Source organism: Balaenoptera ricei, chromosome 15 (genome assembly GCF_028023285.1).
Source record: "Balaenoptera ricei isolate mBalRic1 chromosome 15, mBalRic1.hap2, whole genome shotgun sequence".
Lineage (NCBI taxonomy): Eukaryota > Metazoa > Chordata > Mammalia > Artiodactyla > Balaenopteridae > Balaenoptera > Balaenoptera ricei.
Genome location: NC_082653.1, coordinates 80065990 through 80092121, shown reverse-complemented (window position 1 = coordinate 80092121; position 26132 = coordinate 80065990). Strand labels below are relative to the sequence as shown.

General features: G+C 40.8%; 1 protein-coding gene across 2 annotated transcripts in view; it reads right to left on the bottom strand.

Moving 5' to 3' along the window:
* The window catches only part of BAZ1B (bromodomain adjacent to zinc finger domain 1B), a 67957-nt gene that overhangs the window by 1665 nt on the left and 40160 nt on the right, over nucleotides 1–26132 (bottom strand). For both annotated transcript variants that reach the window (XM_059895834.1, XM_059895835.1), the window contains 12 exons: nucleotides 23557–23695; nucleotides 22922–23055; nucleotides 20728–20833; nucleotides 19693–19791; nucleotides 17338–17515; nucleotides 15115–15297; nucleotides 7645–7792; nucleotides 6418–6565; nucleotides 4474–4586; nucleotides 2021–2166; nucleotides 761–864; nucleotides 132–505 (listed from right to left, as the gene is read on the bottom strand). In XM_059895834.1, the coding sequence (XP_059751817.1) occupies nucleotides 148–505; nucleotides 761–864; nucleotides 2021–2166; nucleotides 4474–4586; nucleotides 6418–6565; nucleotides 7645–7792; nucleotides 15115–15297; nucleotides 17338–17515; nucleotides 19693–19791; nucleotides 20728–20833; nucleotides 22922–23055; nucleotides 23557–23695 (1856 nt within the window). In that variant the 3' untranslated portion in view covers nucleotides 132–147. The remainder of the gene's footprint in view (nucleotides 1–131; nucleotides 506–760; nucleotides 865–2020; nucleotides 2167–4473; nucleotides 4587–6417; nucleotides 6566–7644; nucleotides 7793–15114; nucleotides 15298–17337; nucleotides 17516–19692; nucleotides 19792–20727; nucleotides 20834–22921; nucleotides 23056–23556; nucleotides 23696–26132) is intronic.

The following is a 26132-nucleotide window of genomic DNA, read 5'->3' as shown; positions in this document are numbered from 1 at the left end:
AAGCTCGGATGACAGGCATTCCTGGGCTCCCCGTGACCTCCTCCCTTCCACGTCTTCTCCAGCTTCCTCTCTCGCCTCCCTCCCCCCTCCCTCGCTCTCTCCCTCGATTCCCCCAACCTCAGCTCCCTTACCAGGGCCCCTGCCTCTCTACTTCTTCTGTCTTCGTCCCCTGGACTGTCCAACGGGCTCTGGCTCACTGTCCCCTTCATCTTCAGCAAGCCGGTCGGGAAACTTCTTACGTTTCCTACGGACATATGGGTGGCCAGGAAGATGTTTATGCAACAGAGCCATCAGACACTGTTCTGTCTTCACCATGCAGTTTAGAACATGGCTGCCTCGGCAGTTGTAAAGCTCAGCGTTGGTAAACACTTGCTTCATGTCAGTAAGAAACTCCTGCACAGAGCGGTAGCTCCCACAGGAACATTTGTTCTGCACTGTCTGGAAGTCCATAGGGTGGGTGATCACGTCATAGTAGTCCTCAGCCTCGTCTCTGGTCACGGGCTCCCTGTGGAGAAGAACCGAATGGGGAGATCAGCGCAGCACTGAATCCAATGGACAGAAACCTTGTTATCAAACCACCAGCCCCAGAACGCCCCCCCTGCTGAGACCAGCCCACTGGCAGGCAGAGCAAGTGTGTTCGCTTGCACTCAGAGCGGGCTCTGCTAGTCTGGAGGCTCATTTCCCTGCCACTGAGATGTGTCCTCGGGGTTCAGCTGCAAGGTTGGCCCTACTCCCCTGCGCCTGAGGCCACGGAGCTCACCTGAAGGGCCAACTGAAGCGGTACTTCACGATCTTGTGGAGGATCTCTTCACACTTCTGCAATTCCAGGCTTTGCCTCCGGGAGCTCCGCTTGGTCTGAAGTACCTGGCGCCAAAGAAAGACGACATGTTATTACAGGTCTGAGAAAAGAAGAGTGGACAGGGCAGGAAACGCATATATCTGCTTAACACAGAAAAAAAAAAGGTCAATCATCTTCTCGGAGCAGAGACGGTCAAAATCATCTGACTTGCAGGCGGGCAGCGCTCTCAGCAGGGGGCACGAGCCCACCTGCCTCCGCCCCGGCGGACGGTGAGCGAAGCCGTGGAGGACACGCAGCAGTTGCTGTATTACAGCAGTCCTGCCAGGGGCCAGCTAGAGGGCCACTGTTGCCAGGACGCTAGCCCTCTGAGAGCAGATGGACCTGGGATTACGGTCACACTGTGGATGAGTTTAAACAAGCAACTGCAGAAAGCCAGGTGGGTTATGGGGACCACCCACAGCCGATTTTGTGGGGGTGGGGTGTCAGAGGGAAGAAAAGCAAGAGGTACAATTCCTTTCCTGGGCTCTCCCCTGCAGGCCTGCAGCAGCTCAGTGGCGAAAGAGAAAGGGGCGCGCCTCCCTTCCAGGTGGCAGGAACAGGCCGTGACTCACAGCAGTAGGGGCAGAGTTGAAGGGGTTAGGGCCAGGCACACAGGAGGTGCCTGCAATGCCCTTTGAGCACCCTAACGGCTTGCTTTATGCCTCCAGCCCACCTCCAACTCCAATTTAATCTGTCAAAAGAAGCAAGTTTTCAAGAGCCTCTTTCTGTTCTTTAAACTTCAAGTGAAACCTAAAGTAAAACCACTAAAGTTACATTGGTTGAGGAGCAGAGGGGAGGGTAATGTCCCTCCCATGACAATTGTCAGCAGAAGACCCAAGAGTAAGTGAGGCTCCAACATTGCTGACATTCCCACAACGGAGACCCAGCCCCTCTGAGCCATGGGAGACACATGGATACTATTTTAAAATCCTTAACAAGTCACAGGCTGCCTGTTAACTAGAGATGTTTGCAGGCTGCAGCAGGGGAATGCCGGACATAGCTGTTCCCGGAGGGCCTGCTGCCTCGTTTGCCTACAGGCCCATCCATCTGCCTCATCAGTCTCCAAAGTTAGGGAGGAGGGAGCAGAGGGGAGGCTCCCACCTGTTGCCTGCTGAATTCCTAATGCTGGAGTGGGGGATACGAACCAGAAACGCTAGAGAGCAGATGATAAATAATTCTTACCAGCTCATCAACCTCAGCCTCGTCTACAGGTGGTGCCTTCGGCCGAGACCTCCTGGTAGGATGCGGCTTCTTACCTGGTCGTCGGCCTGGCCTTGCTGCAGGGGGGATGACACCCTGCTTGCCCCGGACAGTCTTTCGAGGTCTCACTGAAATAAAAAATATGCATTCACAGCAGACCTGAGGATGAAGGGAGCATGCCCATGGAAGGGGTGATACTCTGGACAAGCAAAGCAATGGCTTCCTTTGGTTAGGAGGTGCTCTTGCTATCCGTCTCCTGCCGACCTCACAGGACACTTTAAGGGCAGCAGTAGCAGATGGAAGAATGGATACTTTTCATCAACTGCCAAAGACCTTTTAAGAGTCTCTTCAGAAGGCCAGTTCCTTTAGTACGTCCACTCTCTGTCCCCACCCTGTTCAGTTACTCTCAGGAATGAGGGCCTGGAAGGGATCAATTGTAAACTGACTCACTTAGGAGAAAAAGCCACTTGCTGATGGGTCTGCCTGGGGATTCCTTCAGCCCAAGCTCAGCCTGAGAATGCATGTATTTACATGTAAGATGGAATCTGAGTGTGGAACGGATCCTGTTTCATAATTTCCAGAGTTATCCTATACTCACCACCACAATCTTTTCAGAGAAAAGCTGATACTTATGTAAAATACTTATGTGAAGTCTGCCTCATTGAATCCAGTTTAAGGCTAGCCCGGTCCTGCTTTCTGCAATTTCTAAAAACCATAGACAGTAGGCCTGGCCACTTCCACAAGAGCCCTGCCCGGGATCCCCCAAGAGAGAATAAAAAACTACAAAGGCACCCGAGGCTGCCTGTTTCTCAGGTTTACAACAGGCGCTCAATGTCAGACAAACCAACATTTCTCAATAATCTTCAGGAAACAATGCTCCATCAGGATTAGCTCAAGGCTGCTCCACTAAGCAAATTTTCCCCTGGAAAATGGGGAGGGGCAATTTGGACACAGATAGGGGTATACAGAGGCACTGATACAGAGAATCAGTAAACAATGTTTTATATTCTACTTCCAGACCATGATGACCCCTCACTGACTATTTTAGGTTCTCTAAGTTGAAAGACTAGGCGAGGAAGAGAGGGTAAGGAGCTGATGCCAAGGATGAAATGCTGGATGCAGAGAACAGCCACCGGCCCAGGGCCTCGAGTTGCACTAGGGAACCACGTGCTTGGTGGCCTACAAGGCAGAGTAGACAAGAGGCTCTGAAGTACCAAACACTTCCTGGATCCTTTTGGTAGACAAGGCCCTAGAAACCTGGAGAGGGAACAAGTCCCTGGAAAGAGAGAAATAACTTGAAAGTGGAAAGCAACCATTACTTGGAAAATAAACAAAATCAGTCCATTGCTATAGTTAGAATCTGTTCCCAGACAACCATGCATCCAAATCACGACTCTGGCAGTACTCTGTGGTCTCTCTGTAATGCAGGGTTAATGGACTACTTGTCTCCTTACCCAGAGACTTGAAAAATCATGCCTTGGGAAAAACAAAAGGAGCCCTAGAGGAATGAGAGAAGTGTAGGTGTCCCAAATTAAAACCCTGCAGGATCGGAGAAGACAGTAGCAGGGGTGCAAGCCCAAAGCCCTCAGGTTTTGACAGCGCCAGTACACTAAGGACCAGGTGTGCCAAACATCCTCTCTCTCCTTCCACCAAGTACGACTGTCCAGGGAGTTATGATCTTGGGAACCGTACCTCTCTTGAAAAGCTCATTCAAAATCTTATATTTGTATTAACCTACAAAGAAGGGTATATTTTGCAAAAAGGGAGCCTGTTAAAAGGCTCGACTGCAGGACGTAAGGTTTAACAAAAATGACACGACTCTCAAAGCCTCATGAAAAATGAACATGAGAGACTGAGTCAACAAGGTGAGCTTAAGTGATGAGGCCTTTTCCCCCTACTGACATCTAGAGAGAAACAGATCTGAACCTTTCTAACAACTACGCCTAAACCATGGAAAAAAGTCTTCTCTTTTCAACTAGCAAATCTACAGCCCTGCACACTACAGGGAAGAGAAGAACCACTGTAACCACAGGAAAAAACAACTTCTTTAAAAGCAACACTGCACCAGAGGCCAAAAGAACTGCAAGAGACAGCATGGGCCTAGACCCTCGTTACCCCATCCTCACACTGAGGGGCTCAGAACCAGCAGACCCGTCATAAACAGACCTGGGGCCTTGAATTCCATGAAATCTTGGACCAAGTGGATCTGCCATAGTTTGATGTTCTGAGACCAAGCCACCCAACCTCCTACTAGGAAGGTAGTTAACTGGCATCTTGAAAACCCATTTAAAACATGGCAGCAGTCGCCCCTCCACCACAACTTGTGAAAAAAAGATGGCACGATGGCCTTGTTGGGTTATCTACCGCCAACCCAGTCTTTCCAAGTCAGCTTAGAAGACTGTGAGGTTAACTATGAAAGCAAACTGAATACTTACGTCGCAAACCAGCCACCTCATAATCTTCCTCCCCCTCCTCCTCCTCCTCTTCTTCCTCTTCATTGCTCTCATCATCTTCGCTGTCCTCAGAGGCAGACTCCTCCGTATAATTCCTGTGGGGGGAAAGACACTTGTAGAGAACACGGATCTAGGCCAAAGGGGTCCTAAGAAAGGTAAAGTCCCACATAAATTGCGGCAACTTTTCCCTCTTCACAGACTAGACAGATTTCATGCTAAGGGGAGGGAACCTGAATCTAGGCCAGGACACAGGAAGCAGAATGAAAACCTAAGCTTTAACAGAGTGTCTCCTCTATCAGGCCCCAAACCCTCTGGCTACGATACTAATGGCAGCAAAAACCAAGACCAAAATGCAACCCCACCCCTCAACACACAAAACAAAACTCTGTTCCTTCTGTCTCACAAAAACAGCCAGATAATGTAACATTTCAGGTATTAAAAGTTGTCCCCAGTGCCGGGGTGGACTGAAAGGATAAACAGCCCAGACAGGTGTTACCCCACCTTGATGGCCCCCTTCCAGGAGCTGAAACAGCTTGCAGATGACCATAACATCAAAGCACTGGTAATCCCAGCTCAGAACAGCTGGTCCAAAGCCTCACCATTTCAGAGCAGCAGCCTCATCTCTCTAAGTGTAGCTGGAATGGAGTGAGAAATAACCGAGTAATGCTGTTAGGCAGGGTCAGGATCAAACAGCTCTGACCTTTCAAAGAGACACCAAGCCAGACTGCTTACAAGCTGCTCTTCTACAACCTCAAATTTCAACGTGGAAAACGTTATTAACTTTGGCAAACATTAGGCGTCTCCTCTTTACAAGGCCCTATGTTTGGCCTTACTGGGATGAGGATGAAGAACAAAGCACCACCTCTACTCTCAGGGCAGAAACAATCTCATAGGAAGACAGCCGTGGATAAAACTGACCAAAAAGGCAAGATGCATCAAAAAACAACTTTGGACATGGAAAGCTGAATTGGAACACAGAGGAGGAACAATTAATCCTAAGGATGTTTCCAAAAAGCAGTGAAATTTTAGGTAGGCCATGGTCAGTTTAGCCAGGTGGGAGTTCTGGGGACAGGGAATATTCCCAGCTGGGAGGAAAGCACAAGAGGCAAGGATGCACAATGAACAGCCTGTAACAAGCACACAAATATGGGAACAAGGGCTCATAAAAACATCAGCTAGTATTATATAATAAGAGTCTCAAAAGTTAGGCTAGGGAGTTTGGACTTGATTCTAGAGACAAGGGGAAGATCGAAGTTTTTGAACAGGACAGTGACATAAGCAAATCTTTGTCTTATGTAAACCATTCTGGTATCACCACAAAAGCTGGATGGATAAGAGGGAGGAAGATATGAGGCAGAGTTGAGAAGCCACTGAAGGAGCCCAGATGAGAGATGGAAGAGGGCCAAATGACAGCAGGGACCATGGGGAATGGACAGCAGGACGCTGACTCATTAAGACATCTAGACACTGAATTGATAACATCTGGCAAGTGAATGAATAGGGAGACAGGGGAGAGGAAGACACCAAGTTGACATCAAAATTCTAATCATGCTAAGGAAGGAAAAGAGTAGGTACAGGTAAGGAAGGCAATGCGTTTCAGGATTTTTAGCAGTGACTGGCTGCAGAAGTCATCACAAATTAAGAAGTGGGCAAAGTGGAAGCAAAAGACAAAGGATATGTTATTTGAGAAGAACGTATGACCAAGAAGACATAAAACACGGCTGGTAATGAAAACTAGAAATGTCGACAATTAAGCTAAAATTAAATCAGAGCCCTTTGAGCCCCCACTGTAATACCTTAAATGATGGGGCTCTGCACACAAAAGACGAACTTACAGGTCCTCAGCATCATTCAGTTTGAATAACTGAAGCTCAAGTATAACAGCTATTTATTAATTTATTTGTTTTTAAAAGAAGAAATTCTCACCTGCCACGGGAGTTGCGCCTGGCAGTGGCAGGCTGGCAGGCTGGGCACTGCCATTCACCATCTGGTACTTCATAGAGGGCCGGCCTCAGACAAAACAGGTGGAAGGCTTTATTACACTCGTCACACAAGATCAGCTTGTCATCCTCACCTGCAAGGAGATGAACTTGTACAGCACTGCAGGAGTGTGGCAGTGGTCAGTGAGCTGCAAGGAAGAGCTGCTCAGCCTCGATTAACCCGATGGAAGAGCAAACATTCTAGTACACTGCTACCCCATTTTAAAAAACGCAGTCATCTTCTGAAAAGAAATGTAGCATTAACTAGACTATAGGTAATCTAGGGTTCAGGTCTTCTAACTTATATCCCAACATCTACTCCGGGCTGGAAGACGACAGTTAACATTTACTAGGAGATAGCAAAAAATCAAGCAGTAGCAGGAGATTTTTGCTGCCCCTGTCCCCCTAAGAGACGAATCTCCCATGAAGTATTACATTTTCTGCCCTTCCTCCTCCTCCCCGACCACACAAATGCTTCCCAACTCATATGGTTCCCCTAAACCATTCGGTTTCCCTACATTTGAAAATACACCAAACCAATTTAAATGATCATTTCCCCTCTCCAACCTTCATTCTACATCAGTTTTTAGAGCAACTGAATGATTTTACATAGGTCTTTTCATCCCTGTAAAGTAAATCACAAAACAGCTTTAGCCACTGAGAAGTCAACCACTGGGGGGGCTTTCAGCCATCTAGTTCCTTTTACACATAATGGGGCTCTAAAAGTTCTCAGCATTAAACAGTCCAAATGCTTCGCTCTGTAGGATTCCATGCCAGAAGGTCCAAATCCGACTATTCTTCACGATGTTCAAATACTGCCCTCTACTGGTAGCACCCACCTTACTTCATGGATGACTAAAATTCAGAGATAATAAGAGAGATTTAAAATTTTAGTTAAAACTAATTTGTTCCCTATAGAAAATCTAAGGATTGGCAATATCAACTGCTCTTATTTTATACTCAAAACTGAGGCACAAAGGGCCTGCTGTGATTTGCGAGAGTGTGACTTTAAAGACTAGCATTTTATGGACTTTCAGGAGAAGGTAAAATCTGGACCACCACCACCACCACATTTAAAAGTTGTGTACACAGAATTCTTGAGGGATAAAAGATCTTGGAAATGGAAGTCCTAGTGCCTAATACACTCAGATAAGCAACTCTGATTTAAATATACCTTTCTTTCGACAAACTTTGCATCTAGCATTTTCTGCTGACATATCCCATTTGATACAGGCATCAAGCATCCCAAGTAGAACATGCATTCTGGAAAAAGTCTGAGCTTCACGAATTGCTGTCTTCCATTTTTCCAGAGCAGATGCGACCTAAACAGAGACCAAACCAGGCCAGCATTACTACAATGACTTCAAAGACATGAAATGTGGATTCTTCACGTAATACTGACAGTATACACTGAGAGAGGACTGCAACTAGGTAAAGATACGAGAGCATCCCGATACGTTCACCTCCTAGAGCTCCTCCAGTCTAACCCACTTATCTTACAGAAGAAACCAAGGCTTGGAAGGGTGGAAAAAAGTTGCCAGAGGTCACACAAAGAATTCAAGGAGGGGGAAATGACTAGAAACAGGTCTCTTCTAGTGAAATTCACTTAAAGATTCAGTGTCATTTAAAAGCAGGAACACTTGTACTGTGTAAATAATGCTAGTATGCAACAATGTCATGTAGCTTGGTCAGTAAGATTATCAGTTTCTGCACTAATATGTACCATAGTCCCAGATTACAGGGCCTAGAAATAGTAAATAGTATCTATAAAGCATTCTACAATCCTTAAAAGTATTAAGTACTGATATGAAATATTCTCTTGACTTTATCACCAACTTCTAACTTAAGTGAAATTTGTAAAGTCCCAGGGGTTGGCCTGATTTCATTCAGGGCAGTTACTCTCAGCATAATCCACACTGCCTCCGCTCATCATCAGAAAATGCAAATTAATTTAGAATTAGCAAAGTAAAAGAGGATGGAGAAAAATGTAATTAGGAATTTTCAACCCTCCCTCTATAAAATATACATTCTGAGGAGGAACAAAAATGCCATTTTAGGATAATTCATTTATTTGTATTGCTGTTTTATTAATTAAGAGGTGATTTTTTGGGATGTTTTCAAAGCACTAAAAAAGCCTGAACAATGAGGTGAGCATCCACGTAAACAAATGCCATTATAGGGGACCATCATTCTCAGACAGTCAGAAAGTACAACAGAGCTGGACAAGGTAAAGCTTCAGCAGTACACCAGAAGCTGAGAGACTAGGTTATCTCACTCTCATCTACCTTGTGGAGGTCATACTGCTTAACTCAGTCATGACTGAACTAAAGTTAGCCATGCTGGCTACTTTTATTATACAACCTGGCTAGCTCTAGCTAACTGACAACAGCACTGCTGGGTTTCACTGCCCTGTACTAGGCAAAAAGCCTATTTTAAGTAACAGTCTTCCTTCTATAAGAAAGGCCCGTTATCCCTGGAAGGCCACAGGCTTTGAAATAGAGCTGCCAAGGGACAAAGACAGTTGAGCTACTTCTGAAGCTGTGGTGTGAGAGTTCAGGGAGGGGACCAAAGGCTGTCCTTTCTCTTTCCTACAGAAACAGAGAACCACTGAGAGCCTTGTGTGTATAAATTTATGAATAACAAGGATAAGTAACAAACACATCGAAAAAATCTATTTAAGAGGCTGCTAAAGTTCTAATGGAAACTGACTCATTCCTTACTCCAACCTGCAGTGCAGATATTTCAACATCTGCCTCTGAAATACAATTTCCTTCCTTCCCTTTTCAGAGCTCCTCAGTAGGATGTAAGATCTACAATCACAGGTGCCTTGCGGGTCTTCTCCCCTAATGTAATGGAGAGCTGACACATGGTACCACAGATTCTCTTACTGTAATAACGCAAATCTCTTCATTCAGTGGAATATATAGTTAAGAATTTTAGGTTCGGTTCCTAAAAGAGTGTTATTAAGAACACTCAATTAGCCAGGGAATGGTTAAAATGGGCTTTGCTGTCCTCTAGTGGACAGTCAGATGCACAAAAGCATTAAAAAAATCATCAGTATACAGTACTGCTTTTTACTTATTTCCTATAAATTATAAAATCTGAGCACCCAGCACATGTGGCCTCATTAAAAGAAACAAACAAAAATCTGAAAGAGGGGCTTCCCTGGTGACGCAGGGGTTAAGAATCCGCCTGCCAATGCAGGGGACACGGGTTCGAGACCTGGCCCAGGAAGATCCCACACGCCTCAGAGCAATTAAGCCCGCCTCAGAGCAACTAAGCCCGTGCGCCACAACTACTGAGCCTGCGCGCCTAGAGCCCGTGCTCCGCAGCAAGAGAAGCCACCGCAGTGAGAAGCCCGCGCACCACAATGAAGAGTAGCCCCCACTCGCTGCAACTAGAGAAAGCCCGCACGCAGCAACGAAGACCCAACACAGCCAAAAATAAATAAATAAAATAAATTTATATATATTAAAAAAAAACTGGAAAAGATCTTGAGAATAAGCTTATTTAGCCTCATTTTAAAAACAGATTTACTGAGATATGATTTATATACTATCGATAACAAGTTCCCCCTGTAAAGTGTACAGTCAATGCCTTTTCATATACTTGCAGAGTTGTACAACTATCAACATAATCTTAATTTTAGAACATTTTCATCACCCAAAAAAGAAACCTTGTCATTCCCCATTCCCTCCCCTAACCCACCACTTCCCCGGCCCTAGGCAACCACAATCTTCTTTTGTTTTATAGATTTACCGATTCTGACATTTCCTATAACATGTGGCCTTTTGTGACTGGCTTCTTTTACTGAGCATAATGCTCTCTAGCTTCATCCACATCCCAGCACATAACAGCACTTCACTCCATTTAACTGCTGAGTAATACATCCATTTTGTTTATCCATTCATCAGCTGGCAGACATTTGGATTGTTTCTGCTTTTTGACTATGCTGAATAACAAACACTGCTATGAATGTCTGTGCACATGTGTGTAATGTTCATTTATTATTTTTCATGAAAAGAAAGTTTGCCCAAGGTCTCACAGCAATTTAGGGCCAGGTCTCCCGATCCCCAATCCAACGCTCCTGGCATTATACATTAGATCCTGTTCTATCCACTGAGTTATCCATCTAGACCAGCCTCGTCTCCAGCTAGCCTCTAACTTCGAGGGTGAAAACAACAGGCACTCAGATTTTAAAGAACATCTTAACTCTCCTCCCACTGCACAAAATTCCAGTCCAGAACATTAAAAAAAAAAACAAAAAAAAACACCCCACCATATCGAAGACTTTTTAAAAACACAGGAACAGCAGCAAGATAAAGTTTTGACATACAACACGGTAGCATCAAGTAAATACTCTGTTTTGCAGTACTGCTGGGAAGCTGGACACACTACTCTGATGAAAAAGTCAAATTCTTTAGCATATTTAAATAAAGTTGGGACCTAGTTAGAAGTGGTAGAAGTGCGTATAACAAAATCAAGGGGAAGCCACCTTATGTGCAAGTCACCATTAATCCCTTTACCTAACAGTAAAAAGACAACATATCTTGGCAAGAATATAATGAGGCTTCAGACCATATTCTTCCATAAAAGAAAGTTTAAAATGGAAAAACAGATAATCAGGGACAAATGCATCCAAAGTAAACAGAGAGCCTAACAGAACCCAGGATTTGGCCAAATTATACAACGTCTTTCCCATTTAATGCAAGAAAATGAAATAAACATTAAATATTTGAAATAATTGACTATTACAAAAAGGGATTTGAGAGATAATCTACTTTTACAAATAAGGAAACTGAAGCACAGATTAGGGACTGATATTAGCTCATGCAACAACCTAGTGCCAGTTGAAAAAACCCTGGCCCATGCTAAGTGGAAACCTTCAAAGCAAAGGACAGTGGAAAATTTCAGAGCTGTGGCAAGGCTGACCTTCGGTGGGGAACTGCAGGGCATAATGCCATTTTAATGGAGAACATTGTTGAACTACTTAGTAGGCAGCCTAATTGATTTTCCAAGAAACTCTTCCATGTTTTCCATTTGTGTACTATGTGTCTGGGCCTCAAGGTTAAATCTGCAAAGTGCTCATATTTTCCTCCCCAATCAATCTAAGAATCATCTCATATGACAAGCTAAAAAGAGGTTACTTCGCTATGGGGTTGAATACTAAAAAAGAACTTAAATGAGAACTCTACAGCTACTAGTTCCCAATGAGAAGAAAAATGTTATGAGTCAAGAAATGGCAAGGAAAGATCACATCAAGAAGAATACTAGGACTTCCCTGGCGATTCAGTGGTTAAGAGTTCGCCTTCCAATGCAGGGGGCCTGGGTTCCATCCCTGGTTAGGGAGCTAAGATCCCACATATCTCCCTGGCCAAAAATCCAAAACATAAAACAGTCGCAATATTGTAACAAATTCAATAAAGACTTTATGTGTGTGAAATCTCAGTCTATGCCATGAATTAATAGTTAAACGTTTATCTAACTGAATCTTAGTTCTCTACTCACCTCTCACCCAAAATGTTCTTTCTTGTATCACGTATCACTCTTGGCCTCAGGAAGAAACCCAGGGGGAACATGACAACTGTGTACAACTACCGGAGGAGCTTTAGAGAGTAAACGCATTCTGTGCAAACTCAGAGGGCAAAACAAGTACCAGCTGTCAATGATGAGAAGGCAATTTCAGCTCAATCTAACAAACATTATGCCCACCCCCCCCTTCCACAACCTAATTAATTTCTACCTGTTCTTCAAAAATCCAGCTGATAGATTCTCCTCTCTGGGAAGTTCTAAGTTGCCCTGGTATCCCTCACAGGAGAGCCAAGCACTGCTCTTTCTCACCATACTTGTCACTCTACTCCAACCATCTCTCACACTCAGAGTTCCTTGAGAGCAAGGACTTCTGGCTTCTACTTATGACCAAAACCCCCAGACTTTTGCACAATGACTGGCACAGGCAAGCCTTTACCAGATGTTTGTGAAAGAAAGGAAAGGAGGGAGGGAGGGAGGGAAGTCAAAAACAAGGGAAAGTATTCCACTGGAAAATGGCTGAGACAGCTCCCTTAATGTAGTGTTTTCAAATTCTTTTCTTCACAAGTAATCTTAAGCAGAAATCGAATACACAAAACAGAAAAAAATGGAGCTGCTAATTATCCTAAAAAAGAAAAACCAGAGACAGCATAATGTTCATCAATAAGGAATTAGGATGTTAAAAAAACAAAACAACAACAACCAAAAAAACCCAAATAATACCAGGATGATCTATACGGACCGATAGAGAGAGAGGACAGATGCCTAGGATATGCTGATGAGTGAAAAACTGCAGAATATTATGCAGAGGGTTCCATTCTGTAAAAATCCAACAAAACTATCTTTGTATATACACAGAAACACGTCAAACTATTAAAGAGTGATATCCTTGTGGGGGGGGGGTGTGTGTGGTGAAACTAAAATGGGAATTGTCTCATATTATATCTACCTCTCACATTTGATTTACTTACAATGAGCTACTTCTAAAATTAAAAAAACCAGAAAACTGGATTTTACACATACAAAAAAATGAAGTTGGACCCTTACCTTATACTATATACAAAAATTAACTCAAAATGGATCAAAGATCTAAATGTAAAAGCTCAGACTATAAAACTTGTAGAAGAAAATACAGGGGGAAAGCTTCATGACATTGGATTTGACACCAACAGCAGAGGCAACAAAAGAAAAAATACGTAAGCTGAACTTCATCGAAGTTTAAAACTTTTTGCATCAAAAGACACCATCAACAGAATGAAAAAGCATGGAATTCCCCGGTGGTCCAGTGGTTAGGACTCTGCGTTTCCACTGCAGTGGGCACGGGTTCAATCCCTGGTCAGGGAACTAAAATCCCACGTGCTGCTCGGCACGGCTAAAAAAAAAAAAAAAAAACCTGAAAAAGCAGCTCACGAAATAGGAGAATATATTTGCAAATCGTGTATCTGATAAAGGATTAATATTCAGAACATATAAGGAATCCACACATCTCCCCACCCCACCCCCACAAAAAAATTTAAAAATAGCCAAATGACTCAGAAAGACATTTCCCCCAAAAGATAAGTAGCCAATAAGCACATGAAAAGATGCTCAACATCACCAATTATTAGGGAAATGTAAATCAAAACCACAAGGTATCACTTCACACTCATTAGAACAGCTACTATAAAAGAGACAGATAATTACAAGTATTGGCAAGGATGTGGAGAAATTAAGACCCCTGTACATTGCTGGTGGGAATGTAAAATGGTGCAGCTGCTATGGAAAACATTATGGCAGTTCCACAAAAAAATTAAATAGAATTACTATGTGATGCAGCAATTCTACTCCTGGGTATATACCAAAAAGAATTTGAAGTAGGAACTAGAACAGATATTTGTACACCCATGTTCACAGCAGCATTACTGGCTGGATGTGAGGGTAATCTGACTGTGATGTCTGTCATCCTACTGATCACCAGAGTTGATTCAGCTGACATGGCTGGCTAAGTGGATGTGCCCGTCCTCCCTCACTATTCCATGTGCACCCCATCCCTCCCGAACCTTCAAGCTTGGTCAAAAAGGACAACCTTCGGGACTTCCCTGGTGGTGCAGTGGTTAAGAATCCGCCTGCCAATGCAGGGGACATGGGTTCAATCCCTGGTCCAGGAAGATCCCATGTGCCGTGGAGCAACTAAGCCTGTGCGCCACAACTACTGAGCCTGCGCTCTAGAGCCCGAGAGCCACAACTACCGAGCCTGCGCACCAACTACTGAAGCCTGCGTGCCTAGAGCCCGTGCTCTGCAACAAGAGAAGCCACCACAATGAAAAGCCAGAGCACTGCAACGAAGAGTAGCCCCTGCTCGCTGCAACTAGAGAAAGCCCACGTGCAGCAACGAAGACCCAACGCAGCCAAAAATAAATTAATTTATTAAAAAAAAAAAAAAAGGTGGAAGTGACCCAAGTGTCCACTGATGGACCAATAAACAAAATGTGGCCTATACACACAATGGAATATTACTCAGTCTTAAAAAGGAAGGAAATTCTGGCATATGCTACAATGTAGATAACTTTGAAGAAGTTAAATAAACCAGTCACAAAAGGACAAATACAGTATGATTCCACTTTATATGAGGTACCTAGAGTAGTCAAATTCATAGACACAGAAAGAAAATGATGGTTGCCAGGGATTGGGCAGGAGGGTGAAATGGGTAGTTTAGTGTTTAAAGGGCATAGTTTTGCTTTGGGAAGATAAAAAAATTCTGGAGACGGATGGTAGTAATAGTTGCAGAACAACGTGAATGTACTTAATGACATAGAAACATACATGTAAAAGTGGCTAAGTTGTTCATTATGTACATTTTACAATTCTTAAAAATTTAAAAACCACCACCTTTTAAAAAGAGGAATTAGCTCTGGTAAAGGGGGAGGGGGGACTCTGACACACTATCCAGCTCTACAGGCAGGGCTGTGCTCCACAGACCAGTTTGAAAACTACAATATTTGGAGAAAGTGATAAAGATCAAACACTGGCTAGGGAACAGTGCTTATGTAACTAAAAAGCATAGGGTTAGATAATTTCAAAACCAGATCACATACTTCTACGCAGTCATGAAACTACATCTTCATTAGCTAAATACCTTTGCTTCCTCTGCCATTTTTTTCTCTTCATCCACCTCTTCAGTCTTTGCTGAATCTTCGCTTTGGAGTTTTCTTCTCTTTTGCTTGGGAGCCATGAAGCCTTGGAGAAATTTCTTTATGACACTGTCTTGAAGGGCAATCACACACTCGCCAAAATCCTTCAGTTTCTCTAGTGAGATCACCTACAGAAAATGATTTAAAAACCAGACTGAGTAAAAAGGCCAAGAGAGAAAGATGAAAGCAGACAATCCTCGATTAAATTCAAATCAACCTAGACCCAAATTGGTCACATAACATTAATTTAACTGGGTTCCTCAGTTCAATGGATGGCTTATGCATTTGAAAGTAGCCGACTACTTGGATTTCCCTGATGAAGGGATCCATGGGAGGCTGAAACTTGCTCTACTTAAAGGAAGTTACTGAACTCATTCATACACTCAGTGACTGAGTGCCTACTACGTGCAAATGACGGTCTCAAGGCAAAGAAAAACTGAGAAGGAAAGTAAAAATTTACCAACCTAACAGCTTACAACCTATAAGCCAGATAATACATTTTACATACTTGATCTCATCTAAGCCTCACATTTATTTTACGGATGAGGAAGCATAAGCTAAATCACTTTGATCCAAATCATACTCTTAAGGACTGAAACTACCTTCTCAGTCACACAACACATGCTAATTAAAAAAATACCATTTTATAACTACAAAGAGAAACAGAGAATGATGATAATCCAACGTTAGCAAGGTGTGGGCCTGGGTTTGGCACAAAGTAGGCAATTGATAGATATTTGCTAAATAAACAAAAAAGTAACCGTAATATTTCAAACAGGCAAAATTCTTTCAGTTGAGTAATTCCTAAAAAAAATCTTTAAGAACAATAAAGATGTTTAAACCTTTTTCCCAGGGAATGTGCCAAGAATTCATAACCAGACAAATGAAAAAAAGTTACATATATAAGATGCATATATAATTTGTTAATTCTAATAGCAAAGAAATAGAAATACAAAAGTCTGGCAGTAAAAGATTTACCATATCAACTCCATGCGTTATTATGTACCCCAAAGTGACATTAAAGACTAAAAGAGGGCTTCCCTGGTGGCGCAGTGGTTGAGAATCTGCCTGCTAATGCAGGGGACACGGGTTCGAGCCCTGGTCTGGGAAGATCCCACATGCCATGGAGCAACTAGGCCCATGGGCCACAACTACTGAGCGTGCGCGTCTGGAGCCTGTGCTCCCAAGGGAGGCCGCGATAGTGAGAGGCCCGCGCACCGCGATGAAGAGTGGCCCCCACTTGCCACAACTAGAGAAAGCCCTCGCACAGAAACAAAGACCCAACGCAGCCAAAAATAAATAAATAAAAAATTAAAAAAAAAAAAAAGATCATGTAGGTGACCCGAGGCCCAAATTTAGATTCTGAAAAAAAAAAAAAAAAGACTAAAAGAAATGGAAAGTATTTATAAATGAGGGAAAATTGGAGGGCGGTGGGAGGTTCAACTGCTCATAAAAATCACACAACTATTAACACACTGTTATAATGCAAATGATCAATTTGAAAAGACTCACAAATATTAATGTGTGGAGTTATGTGGACTTTATTATTTAAAATTAACAAAAAAATTTTTACAGTGATAACTCATGGACAGTGTTCTCCAATCTTTTCTCCAGCTTTGATACCTAAAATCTAATGTGGGACACGGGGTCTCTTGAACTGTTTCACCTATAACACTTAAGGGTCCTTCTGAACAGTAAGTGATAAGACTACAAAAGTGCCTTCACTGAAATGTACCTGTTTAACAGCACGAGTGCTGCCCAACACAAGTACAACTCTACTGAGCTGATCAAGTATAGAGAATGAACAAAAGCAGGATACACAAATGTTTCATACCTTATAGCACAGGCATCACATGGGAATGGATAGGTTAAATAATGTTATAATGACTAAGACTCCAGGACTAGTTTTCATTCAACTTAATAGTAAAGCTCTTTCTGAACAAAGGTTCTGAGCCAACTATTACATTTTCCTGGATACCAGCAGAATATAACAAAGGAAAAGTATCATAATGTACATAGAGAATTTAGGGTTCCACATGTGTCTTTCAAGACAAATGCAAATATGATTCCCAGGGTCATCTAGGGAAGTCAAGAACAATATCAGGGAACAATTCCAAATTGAGTTTCCATGAGTAACATTTCAAAGGGTGTTTTCCTTATATTCTTACCCGAGCTTCAAATTCTGAGGTTTCTTCCACATAACCAAGTCCTCCCTTTTGTAACCTTGTTGCAACTTCAATGAGATCACTACGAAGGAAGTTTAAAAGCTCCTGGTTGCCATCACAGGATTTTAGACCCAAATTTGGCTTCCGGGCCAGATGAATAGAATGAATAATGTCCTGGTACCTAGAAAAGTTGAGGCAAAGGGGAGGAGGAATAAAGACCATTTAAAAAACGGTCTATTAATTTCAATTACTTGAATGACATGTTTTATTTCTAGAAGACTTACTTAGATCCTTTTCATCTCTCGTTTAATAGTCTCATGTTTCTCGCACAAAATTTCAAATTTCTCTTATTCTTGATTCATTTAAAAAACACACATTTTGTTCTGTATATGGTAATTCCAGTACCTGAAGTGTGTTTCTTTACCTAGCTCTCATTCATGGTAACCGGTTTGTGTGGTTTTTTTTGGGTTTTATTGTTTTTGTTTTTGTTTTTTTACCATGAGTTTCTTGATATTTTATCTGTGGAAATTCTTTGAGGCCTGGTTTGAAGTTATGCTCCTCCAGGGAGAGTGTGCATTTGCTTATGTTAGTTGCCAGAAACTGCTACCAACTGGAGACAAACTTTAAATCGTCTGCCTGGAATTCTTCACAGAAGAAACATGAATTTGAGCTGAAAACCTACACAAGGACCTTCAGAGTTCACTTTCACACTAAAGATTAACCTTTTGAGGTCACAGTAATAAAGACTCTAATAAGACTCTCTACCCTGGATTGGCCATAAGCTTCACTGTTAGCTTCTTACACCAAAAACTAATGTTCAAGGTCATCGAAGTTAAGTACTAAGTTCCCTTTTCATTCTTAATAATAAGGAGTTTTAATATTATTTTCCTCTGACTATAACTTCACTGTGTCTCACTGGTGTTCTTATAAAGAATTCTGCTTTCATTGCCTTCTACCACATAATTTCCCCTTTATTTTCTTCTTTGATCTAAGTGTTATCAAGACAGGACGATTCTGAATACAATTTTAATTCATTTATACATTAAGCAGTGGACCAAAACCAATGATGTACCCATTATCACTCTCAAAAGTGTCTCAAAATTGCAGAGTATGTACTGAACAGTATTTTCCTTCTCTCTTCAATTAAACCTAAATTCCAGCATGAAAGCATGCAGATATTAAAGGTGGCCTTAAGGCAAAACCTATCCCAGCTTTGATAGAAACAACTGCTAGAACAGAAGGGACACTAGCAAATCTAGATGGCACTGATATTGATGCTAATTTTGTAGGCAGGTTTGCGTGGTTTCTCTTGGAGATATAATTCACATAACATTAAACTCACCATTTTAAAGCCTATACTTTCAGTGGTTTTCACATTTTAGAAGCATCAAAACTACCTAATTCCAAAACATGTTCATCACTCCATAAAGAAATCCCATACAGGTTAGCAGTCACTCTCAGTTCTTCCCATCCCTCATCCCCTGGCAACCACTAATCTATTTTCTGACTATAAATTTGCCTATTGTGGATGTCTCATATAAATGAAATCACACAATATGTGGCCTTTCTATGTCTGGCTTCTTTGACTCAGCAAAATGTTTGCCCACATTCTAGGATATTTCATCACTTTGTTCCTTTTTATGGCTGAATTTACGGATATACCACATTTTGTTTATCCATTCATCAGCTGATGAATATTTAGGTTGTTTTCATTTTTGGGGCTACTCTGGATACCAACAGAATACTTCTGAATACCAACCAATGTGGAACTGCATTTACAAGGCTGCCTAACTACAATCAGGCTCTCAGTCTGGTGTATGGCATGTTAGTCAATGAATAATCCTGCTACCCTGTATATACATGGTTTAAAAGCATACTTTTCCAAACAAGCATGAGGTGTCAAGAAAATACCAAAAAAAAAAAAAAAAAAAACCCAAAAAATAAAAAAAAAAAGAAAATACCAAACAACGGGACTTCCCTGGTGATCCAGTGGGTAAGACTCCATGCTCCCAATGCAGGGGGTCCGGGTTCGATCCCTGGTCGGGGAACTAGATCCCACATGCATGCCACTTAGTTCTAAGAAGCCTGCATGCCACAACTAAAGATCCTGCATACCACAACTAAACAAGCCACAGCAAAGATCCCACGTGCTGCAACTAAGACCCCGCGCAGCCAAAATAAATAAATAAATAAATATTTTAAAAGAAAATACCAAACAACAAGAACATAAAAGAGTTATAGACTTTTAAAATTTTTACTTAAGCTTTTATGGATAAACAACAACAACAAAAAACCCTAAGATATGTATAATATCTAATGCTAAAGAGGAGATATGAGGAGCGAGATGAAAACCCTTACCTCTTCTCTAGTCTCTCTTTAAGCTGACTTTCTCTTATTCCCTGAGGGTGAAGGCAGTTTAGCAACTCATCCAGTTCCTTTTGACTATCACATAAAAACCTGTAGGGGCAAAAAACAAAAAACCAAAAAAAACCCGTTAACTCTGAAAAAAAAGAGAAGAATCAAACATTAAGAAAGGGATCTAGGGTTGGTGGTGGGAGTTGGGAAAGCAGAATTCCAACCTTGCTCAGAAGTAGAACAATTTACTGTTTCCATGAGACCTAATGTTAACTTTATCTTACGACACTGGAGCCAATGTTTCCTACTAAAATGTAATATGAGGGGACTTCCCTGGCGGTCCAATGGTTAAGGCTCCAGGCTTCCACTTCAGGGGGCATGGGTTCGATCCCTGGTCGGGGAACTAAGATAAGATCCCACATACCGCTCAGAGCAGGCCCAAATAAATAAATAAGCAAACAAACAAATAAATAAAAATAAAATGTAATATGAGACAAATTTTATAAAGTAAATAGGCACACTTGTCCATATCCCTTTCACAGAGTAAAGTTATATCAAAAAATAAAAGACAAAAGGTCATTAAACTAAAGGTGATCACAGCTAAAGCAGTTAATGCGATCACAAAAGTAGAAGGGACCCTCTCAAAACCTAGCTCCCTGCCTAAAAGCAGGATAGACACAAAGGAAGATTAATGGCTATATTTACAATTCCTTATTCTTTAATAAAGATGAAAATCCTAAATACTTCTATTCCCAAGCAGACTGAAAGGCATTTCCAATGCTATGTAAGATCTACCATATAATATACAAAGTTACATTACAAGGAAAAAATAAAATTCTAAACCTTAAAGCAAACAGATATATTCTTATCAAAAAATCAAGTCTGCTTTTAAAGCAATGAGTTTACATATCCAAGAAATCAAAATCACACAAAATGCTCTTAACAGATAATCACTAACTCACTGCTTTCACTATATAAATTATTTTCTTAACATTGAAAAAGAAAAAGAAAGAGCAGCCAGATGAATGCTCACATTACCATAGATTCTGCCCCTGTTTGGGTATAGTGGTCTCTACAGCAATTTCTGTAGCTGGTCCATGTTGTGTGTTCGTGCTTACATTTTTCCCTAGGTTTGCTTTCTTACCTAAGAAAAATTTATACATTAGGCTGAATATAATACATACTCAATTCCTAGTTTCAAACCTAAGCAGTACACAGTGCAAATTCAACAACCAATAACACAGATGCTGCCTATTAAATATATCCACATGTACAACAGATGCTAATTTCTCTTAAACATCTTACATACAGCACATTATCTGAGACAGTTGCTCTCTATACAGCTGAACAGGCAAAGTTTAAGAGTATCACAAGTTATTGCAATAGAATGCAGAGAGATGACTAAATGTCTCAGAGCAAATAAATAATCTGCTCCTTGTACGTGATGTTTAGCATAAAGGCATCTGTAGTGAAGTAGACACAACTGAAATATATAAACTACTACAAACTTACCCCTGGAGGCTTCAAATGTCAAATATGATTAACTTTTTTGTAAACCAGCTCCTGTATACTAATATATGACATTACTATAGATAGATCTTAAGCCAGTATTTGAGGCCTTACCTAATTCTACAATTGGTTCTCTCCCCTGCTCCCCTTCTCTCCCCTTTAACCTGCAGCATCTTCCCTACAATACTAACACATAACCTTGTTTAGTCTTTTCAGTCAGGTAATTCTGAAGAAACTCTGCCATGCTGGAACTAGAAAACATGAAGGAACAACATCCACCAGGATGCTCTAGAAGTGAAGGGATGTAGATGCCAGTCTTCTCCCGGGAGCTGTAACTGTGTGGACCTGATTTCTGAAAACAGCCATTAAGCTTTTGAGACACATTATAAAATCACAGTCCTTCATCCCACTGGAATCTCTCTCAAGTCTGAAGATCCTAACTTCGTATTTACTGCCCTCACCTTGGTATTTACAAAGTCTACCAAAACTAGACTTTTCTACTAAGTACTACAATCTAATAAATAACGTAATTCAACAAGAAAATGCCTTAAATTTGAAGTTTTGGGCTATATACTAATTTCCTTATTTAACGATTTTGTGAGTTTAAAAGTTTGGGTTATGAGTTTCTCTAAAATGAAAGAAAACTACTTTCTGAGAAGCAATATTCATTAGGTTATATAAAGTACAGCTGGAAGGAAGTTTATGTACCATCTAACGCAATGGTTCTCAACAGAAAGCCATGCTGCCTCCTAGGGAACATTTGGCAATATCTGGTGACATTTGGTTGTCACTAATGGCATCCAGTGGGCAGAGGTCAGGGATGCTGCTAAGTCACTTACAACACATAGGACAACCCCCCACTACAAAGAATTATCTGGCCCAAAATGTCAACAACAGTGAGGCTGAGAAAACTTGATCTAACCTAACCATCTGGTATTTTTAAATTTAAAATTTTTCTTTTAATTTCTTTCTTGGGGGAAAAAAAGAGAAATATATATATATACACATATACACACACACACATACACATACACACACACACATATCTATGTACAGGTCAAGAAAGAATATATACACACATATATATATATATTTAGAAAAGTACACTTTTCTATTTCACAAACTGAACATACTCATGTAACCAGAACCCAAGTCAAGAAAAAAAACATTATCAGTGCCCCTCATGACCCTTCTCAGTCACTTATTTCTAGTTACATATTTGCTGTGTTTCTCCTCACTAGAATTTTAGTTAATTGACATTCAGGACCTTTTATGTCTTGTTTGCTATCTTGTATCACAGCACATGAAAAATTGGTTGGCAAATAAAGAGATGCTCCATAAATATTAAATAAATGAATTTTTAAAGTGGAGGAAAAAGACACATAACTGCCTTCTTGGCCCCTTACCTCAATTCCAGCCCTTGAAGTACCTACAAAGAGACTTCCAAGGAACAAAGTTTGAAAACTACTTGTATAAATCTAATACCCAAATATCCTAATATTCAAGTTCTTTATCTTTTCACGCTATGCCTGGAACAAAGTCGATAATCAAATGTTAAGTTTCCTTCCTTCTGCTATGCATTTCACATCTTCCCACCTCACTCAAATAAATCTACCTAAGAAGGCAATAAAGAAATTTAGCAAGTGAAAAAAGTGACAGAGGAAAGACAGTCTTAATACTGACCCTACTTGAGCAGGGTAAACTAACTAATAGATATACATACTACGGGGACAGTAATCCTCATCAGCAGAGTCTGCACGGTCTTTTCGGTGATGGATGAATCGGTAGTCAATGCTGTCATGTACCCAGCCTTTCTCAATGAACAAACCTGGAACTTCATCTGAGAAGAGCCAGTATCTACAAATCACAACCACATATTAATGTGTTAGTGAAAGATCATGAGCACAGGATGACTTCATTGTTGAGGAAGATGATTACAGAATATCACTGAACATTCAGCAGATACAAATCCTAAAGTAAAGCACAGAATACTAAAATTTTGGGAATTTGAGATTCACTTAATATCTGTAATTTTTATAACTTCTAATATTTCACTACTTTAGGTTCCACACAATGTATGCATTTAAAATATCTTACCATTTTTAAAGACTTCTATTAGGATTACATTTCTCCTATCACCATAATTTAAGCTTCATATCTGTGGTATCTTTGAGGACAGGGTCATGTCTTATCTAACTTCATAACCCTAGCATTTGGCTCAGTAAATATTCAAATAAATGTGTGATGAGCAACTCTGTTTCCAATATCCACGAACAGGGAAGCCTGTCTAGACTTAGTACTAACTAGCAACAATACAGCAGCCCTAAAAGATGATAAAAATTAAGTTTAACAACTCACCTATTATGGTTTCGATCTGTACCAATTGGAGTCCTACGCATGACTAGTTTTGCCTTGGCAATTCCCTCCTGGAAAGCCTTCTCAGCAGCTGCTTTGTGCTTTCGTATTCGTTCTTCTTCAGCTTCACGTTCTAGTTTCACTGTTAAAGATAAAATGAATCGATTAAGTTTTTTCCTAGTAAATTCTACTCTTACAAATTTAAATAAGATATGGAGTGAGACGTGCCTGGTATTAAGTAGAAATCTTAGTTTCCTTCTCCTAATTCTAATCTGTTATAAGAAATAATGTGTAAGGCAGCAATTTCTATCTGTTCCTTCTATGTTCTTTGAATTTTGGTGATGTCTCAGCCATCAACTCAGTGCAAAATCTTTTCTCTCCAAAATTTATTATTAGTTTAACTAATAATAATAACTATTATTATATTATTATTATTATTAGTTTAACTATTAATAATAACTTATTAGTTTTATAATAAATTAATTTTATTTTATTGATAATTAATTTTAAATGTAAAGTTAAAATAGTCCTTAAACAGAATTAACTGAAACATTTTCTGACAGGACCAGCCACAGGATCCTCAAAATGATCAGGATGAATAAAACCAAAATAGCTATTTCAAAATAAAACATATTTCAGTCCTGAGGAATTCAGAAAAAGAATTGAGAAAGCAAGGGCACGGAAGCATCAGCAGATAATAGTAATTATTGCCTCTTTAATACTATTTTTTGAGTTATTCAGCAAGTTGCTTCTGTTAATGATGAAAAAAAAGTTTTAATCAATTTATTTCTGATCATTCATTTTATAAGTTTATTCTATCCAGATAGAAATTTCCCTCAATAACGAAAGACACCCAGGAATCTTTCAAGTTTTTCCACAACTGTCACAAATTTTGATACTGTAAGTAAAGGGCACTGCTATTCACAATGTCAGCAATTTTACTGCTGGTACTCTACTGATGACAACATCCACAATGTAGCGAGAATCTGGAAAATGCATCAGTCTAAAGATGTTACTTAAAATTTTAAGACAAATTTCATCTATTTAAAACCAATATGGGGGAATTCCCTGACAGTTCAGTGGTTAGGACTCAGTGCTTTCACTGCCGTGGGCCCAGGTTCAATCCCTGGTCAGGGAACTATGATCCCGCAAGCTGCACAGTGCGGACAAAAACCAAAACAGAACGGTATGGTATTTGTTACTTTTAATAAATGGTTTTCTAGCCTGAATAGAGCTGTACATTTGCAACAATGATTACAGTAGAAATCAGTACAAAGGTAAATGACAAAAAGAGTAATGGCCAAATCACAATAAAGGAAAAGCTCCTTCTCTTGCAGGTACAAACAAACAAAAAACAATCTAGGGAAAGTCATCAAAAAAAAAGACCAAATTTAGTTCCAGAGGTTACAGCACTGAGCTAGACATCAAAAGACCTGAACTCTAATTCAAATACTGTCCTTGGCAAAGTACTGATATTTATTACATATTTTATAATTACATTACAGGGACTCCCTGGTGGTCCAGTGGTTAAGAATCCACCTTCCAATGCAGGGGACGCAGGTTCAATCGCTGGTTGGGGAACTAAGATCCCACATGCCACAGGGCAACTAAACCCGCGCACCACAACTACTGAGCCCATGCGTTCTAGAGCCCACGTGCCACAATTAGAGAAAAGCCCAAGCGCCACGACTAGAGAAGCCAGCGCGACACAACGAAGATCCCACGTACCACAACTAAGACCCGACGCAGCCAAATAAATAAATAAAATTTAAATATATATATATATAATTATATTATATATTTATAATGTTCTGTTTGTTTCTCTATATCAATAATCAACTTATTTCTGGCTTCTCAATTCTACTCAAGACACTGTGGTATTGGTATAAAGACACACATAGCCAGAAATAAGTTGATGTGTCTATAGTCAAATTAACTCAAAATGAATCAAAGACCTAAATGTAAGAGCTAAAACTCTTAAGACTTTTAGAAGAATACATAGGAGTAAATCTTCATGACCTTGGATTTGGCAGCAGATTCTTGGATTTGACACCAAAACCACAACCAACCAAAGAAAAAAATAAATAAATTGGATGTCATCAAAATTTTAAAAATTTGTGCTTCAGTGGACACTATCAAGAAAGTAAAAAGAGAACAAACACACAAAATGGGCGAAAATGTTTGTGGATCATGTATCTTAAGGGATTGGTATCTAGACTATATAAAGACCCCTTGTAATTCAATAATAAAAAGACAAATAACCCAATTTGAAAATGGGCAAAAGATCTGAATTAATATTGTCCAAGAAGATATACAAAAGACAAACAGGCACAAGAGAAGATGACATCATTAGTCATCAAGGAAATGCATATCAAAATCACAATGAGGGCTTCCCTGGTGGCTCAGTGGTTGGAAGTCCGCCTGCCAATGCAGGGGACACGGGTTCGAGCCCTGGTCCGGGAAGATCCCACATGCCACGGAGCAACTAGGCCTGTGTGCCACAACTACTGAGCCCGTGCTCTAGAGCCCATGAGCCACAACTACTGAAGCCCACGCGCCTAGAGCCCGTGCTCCACAAC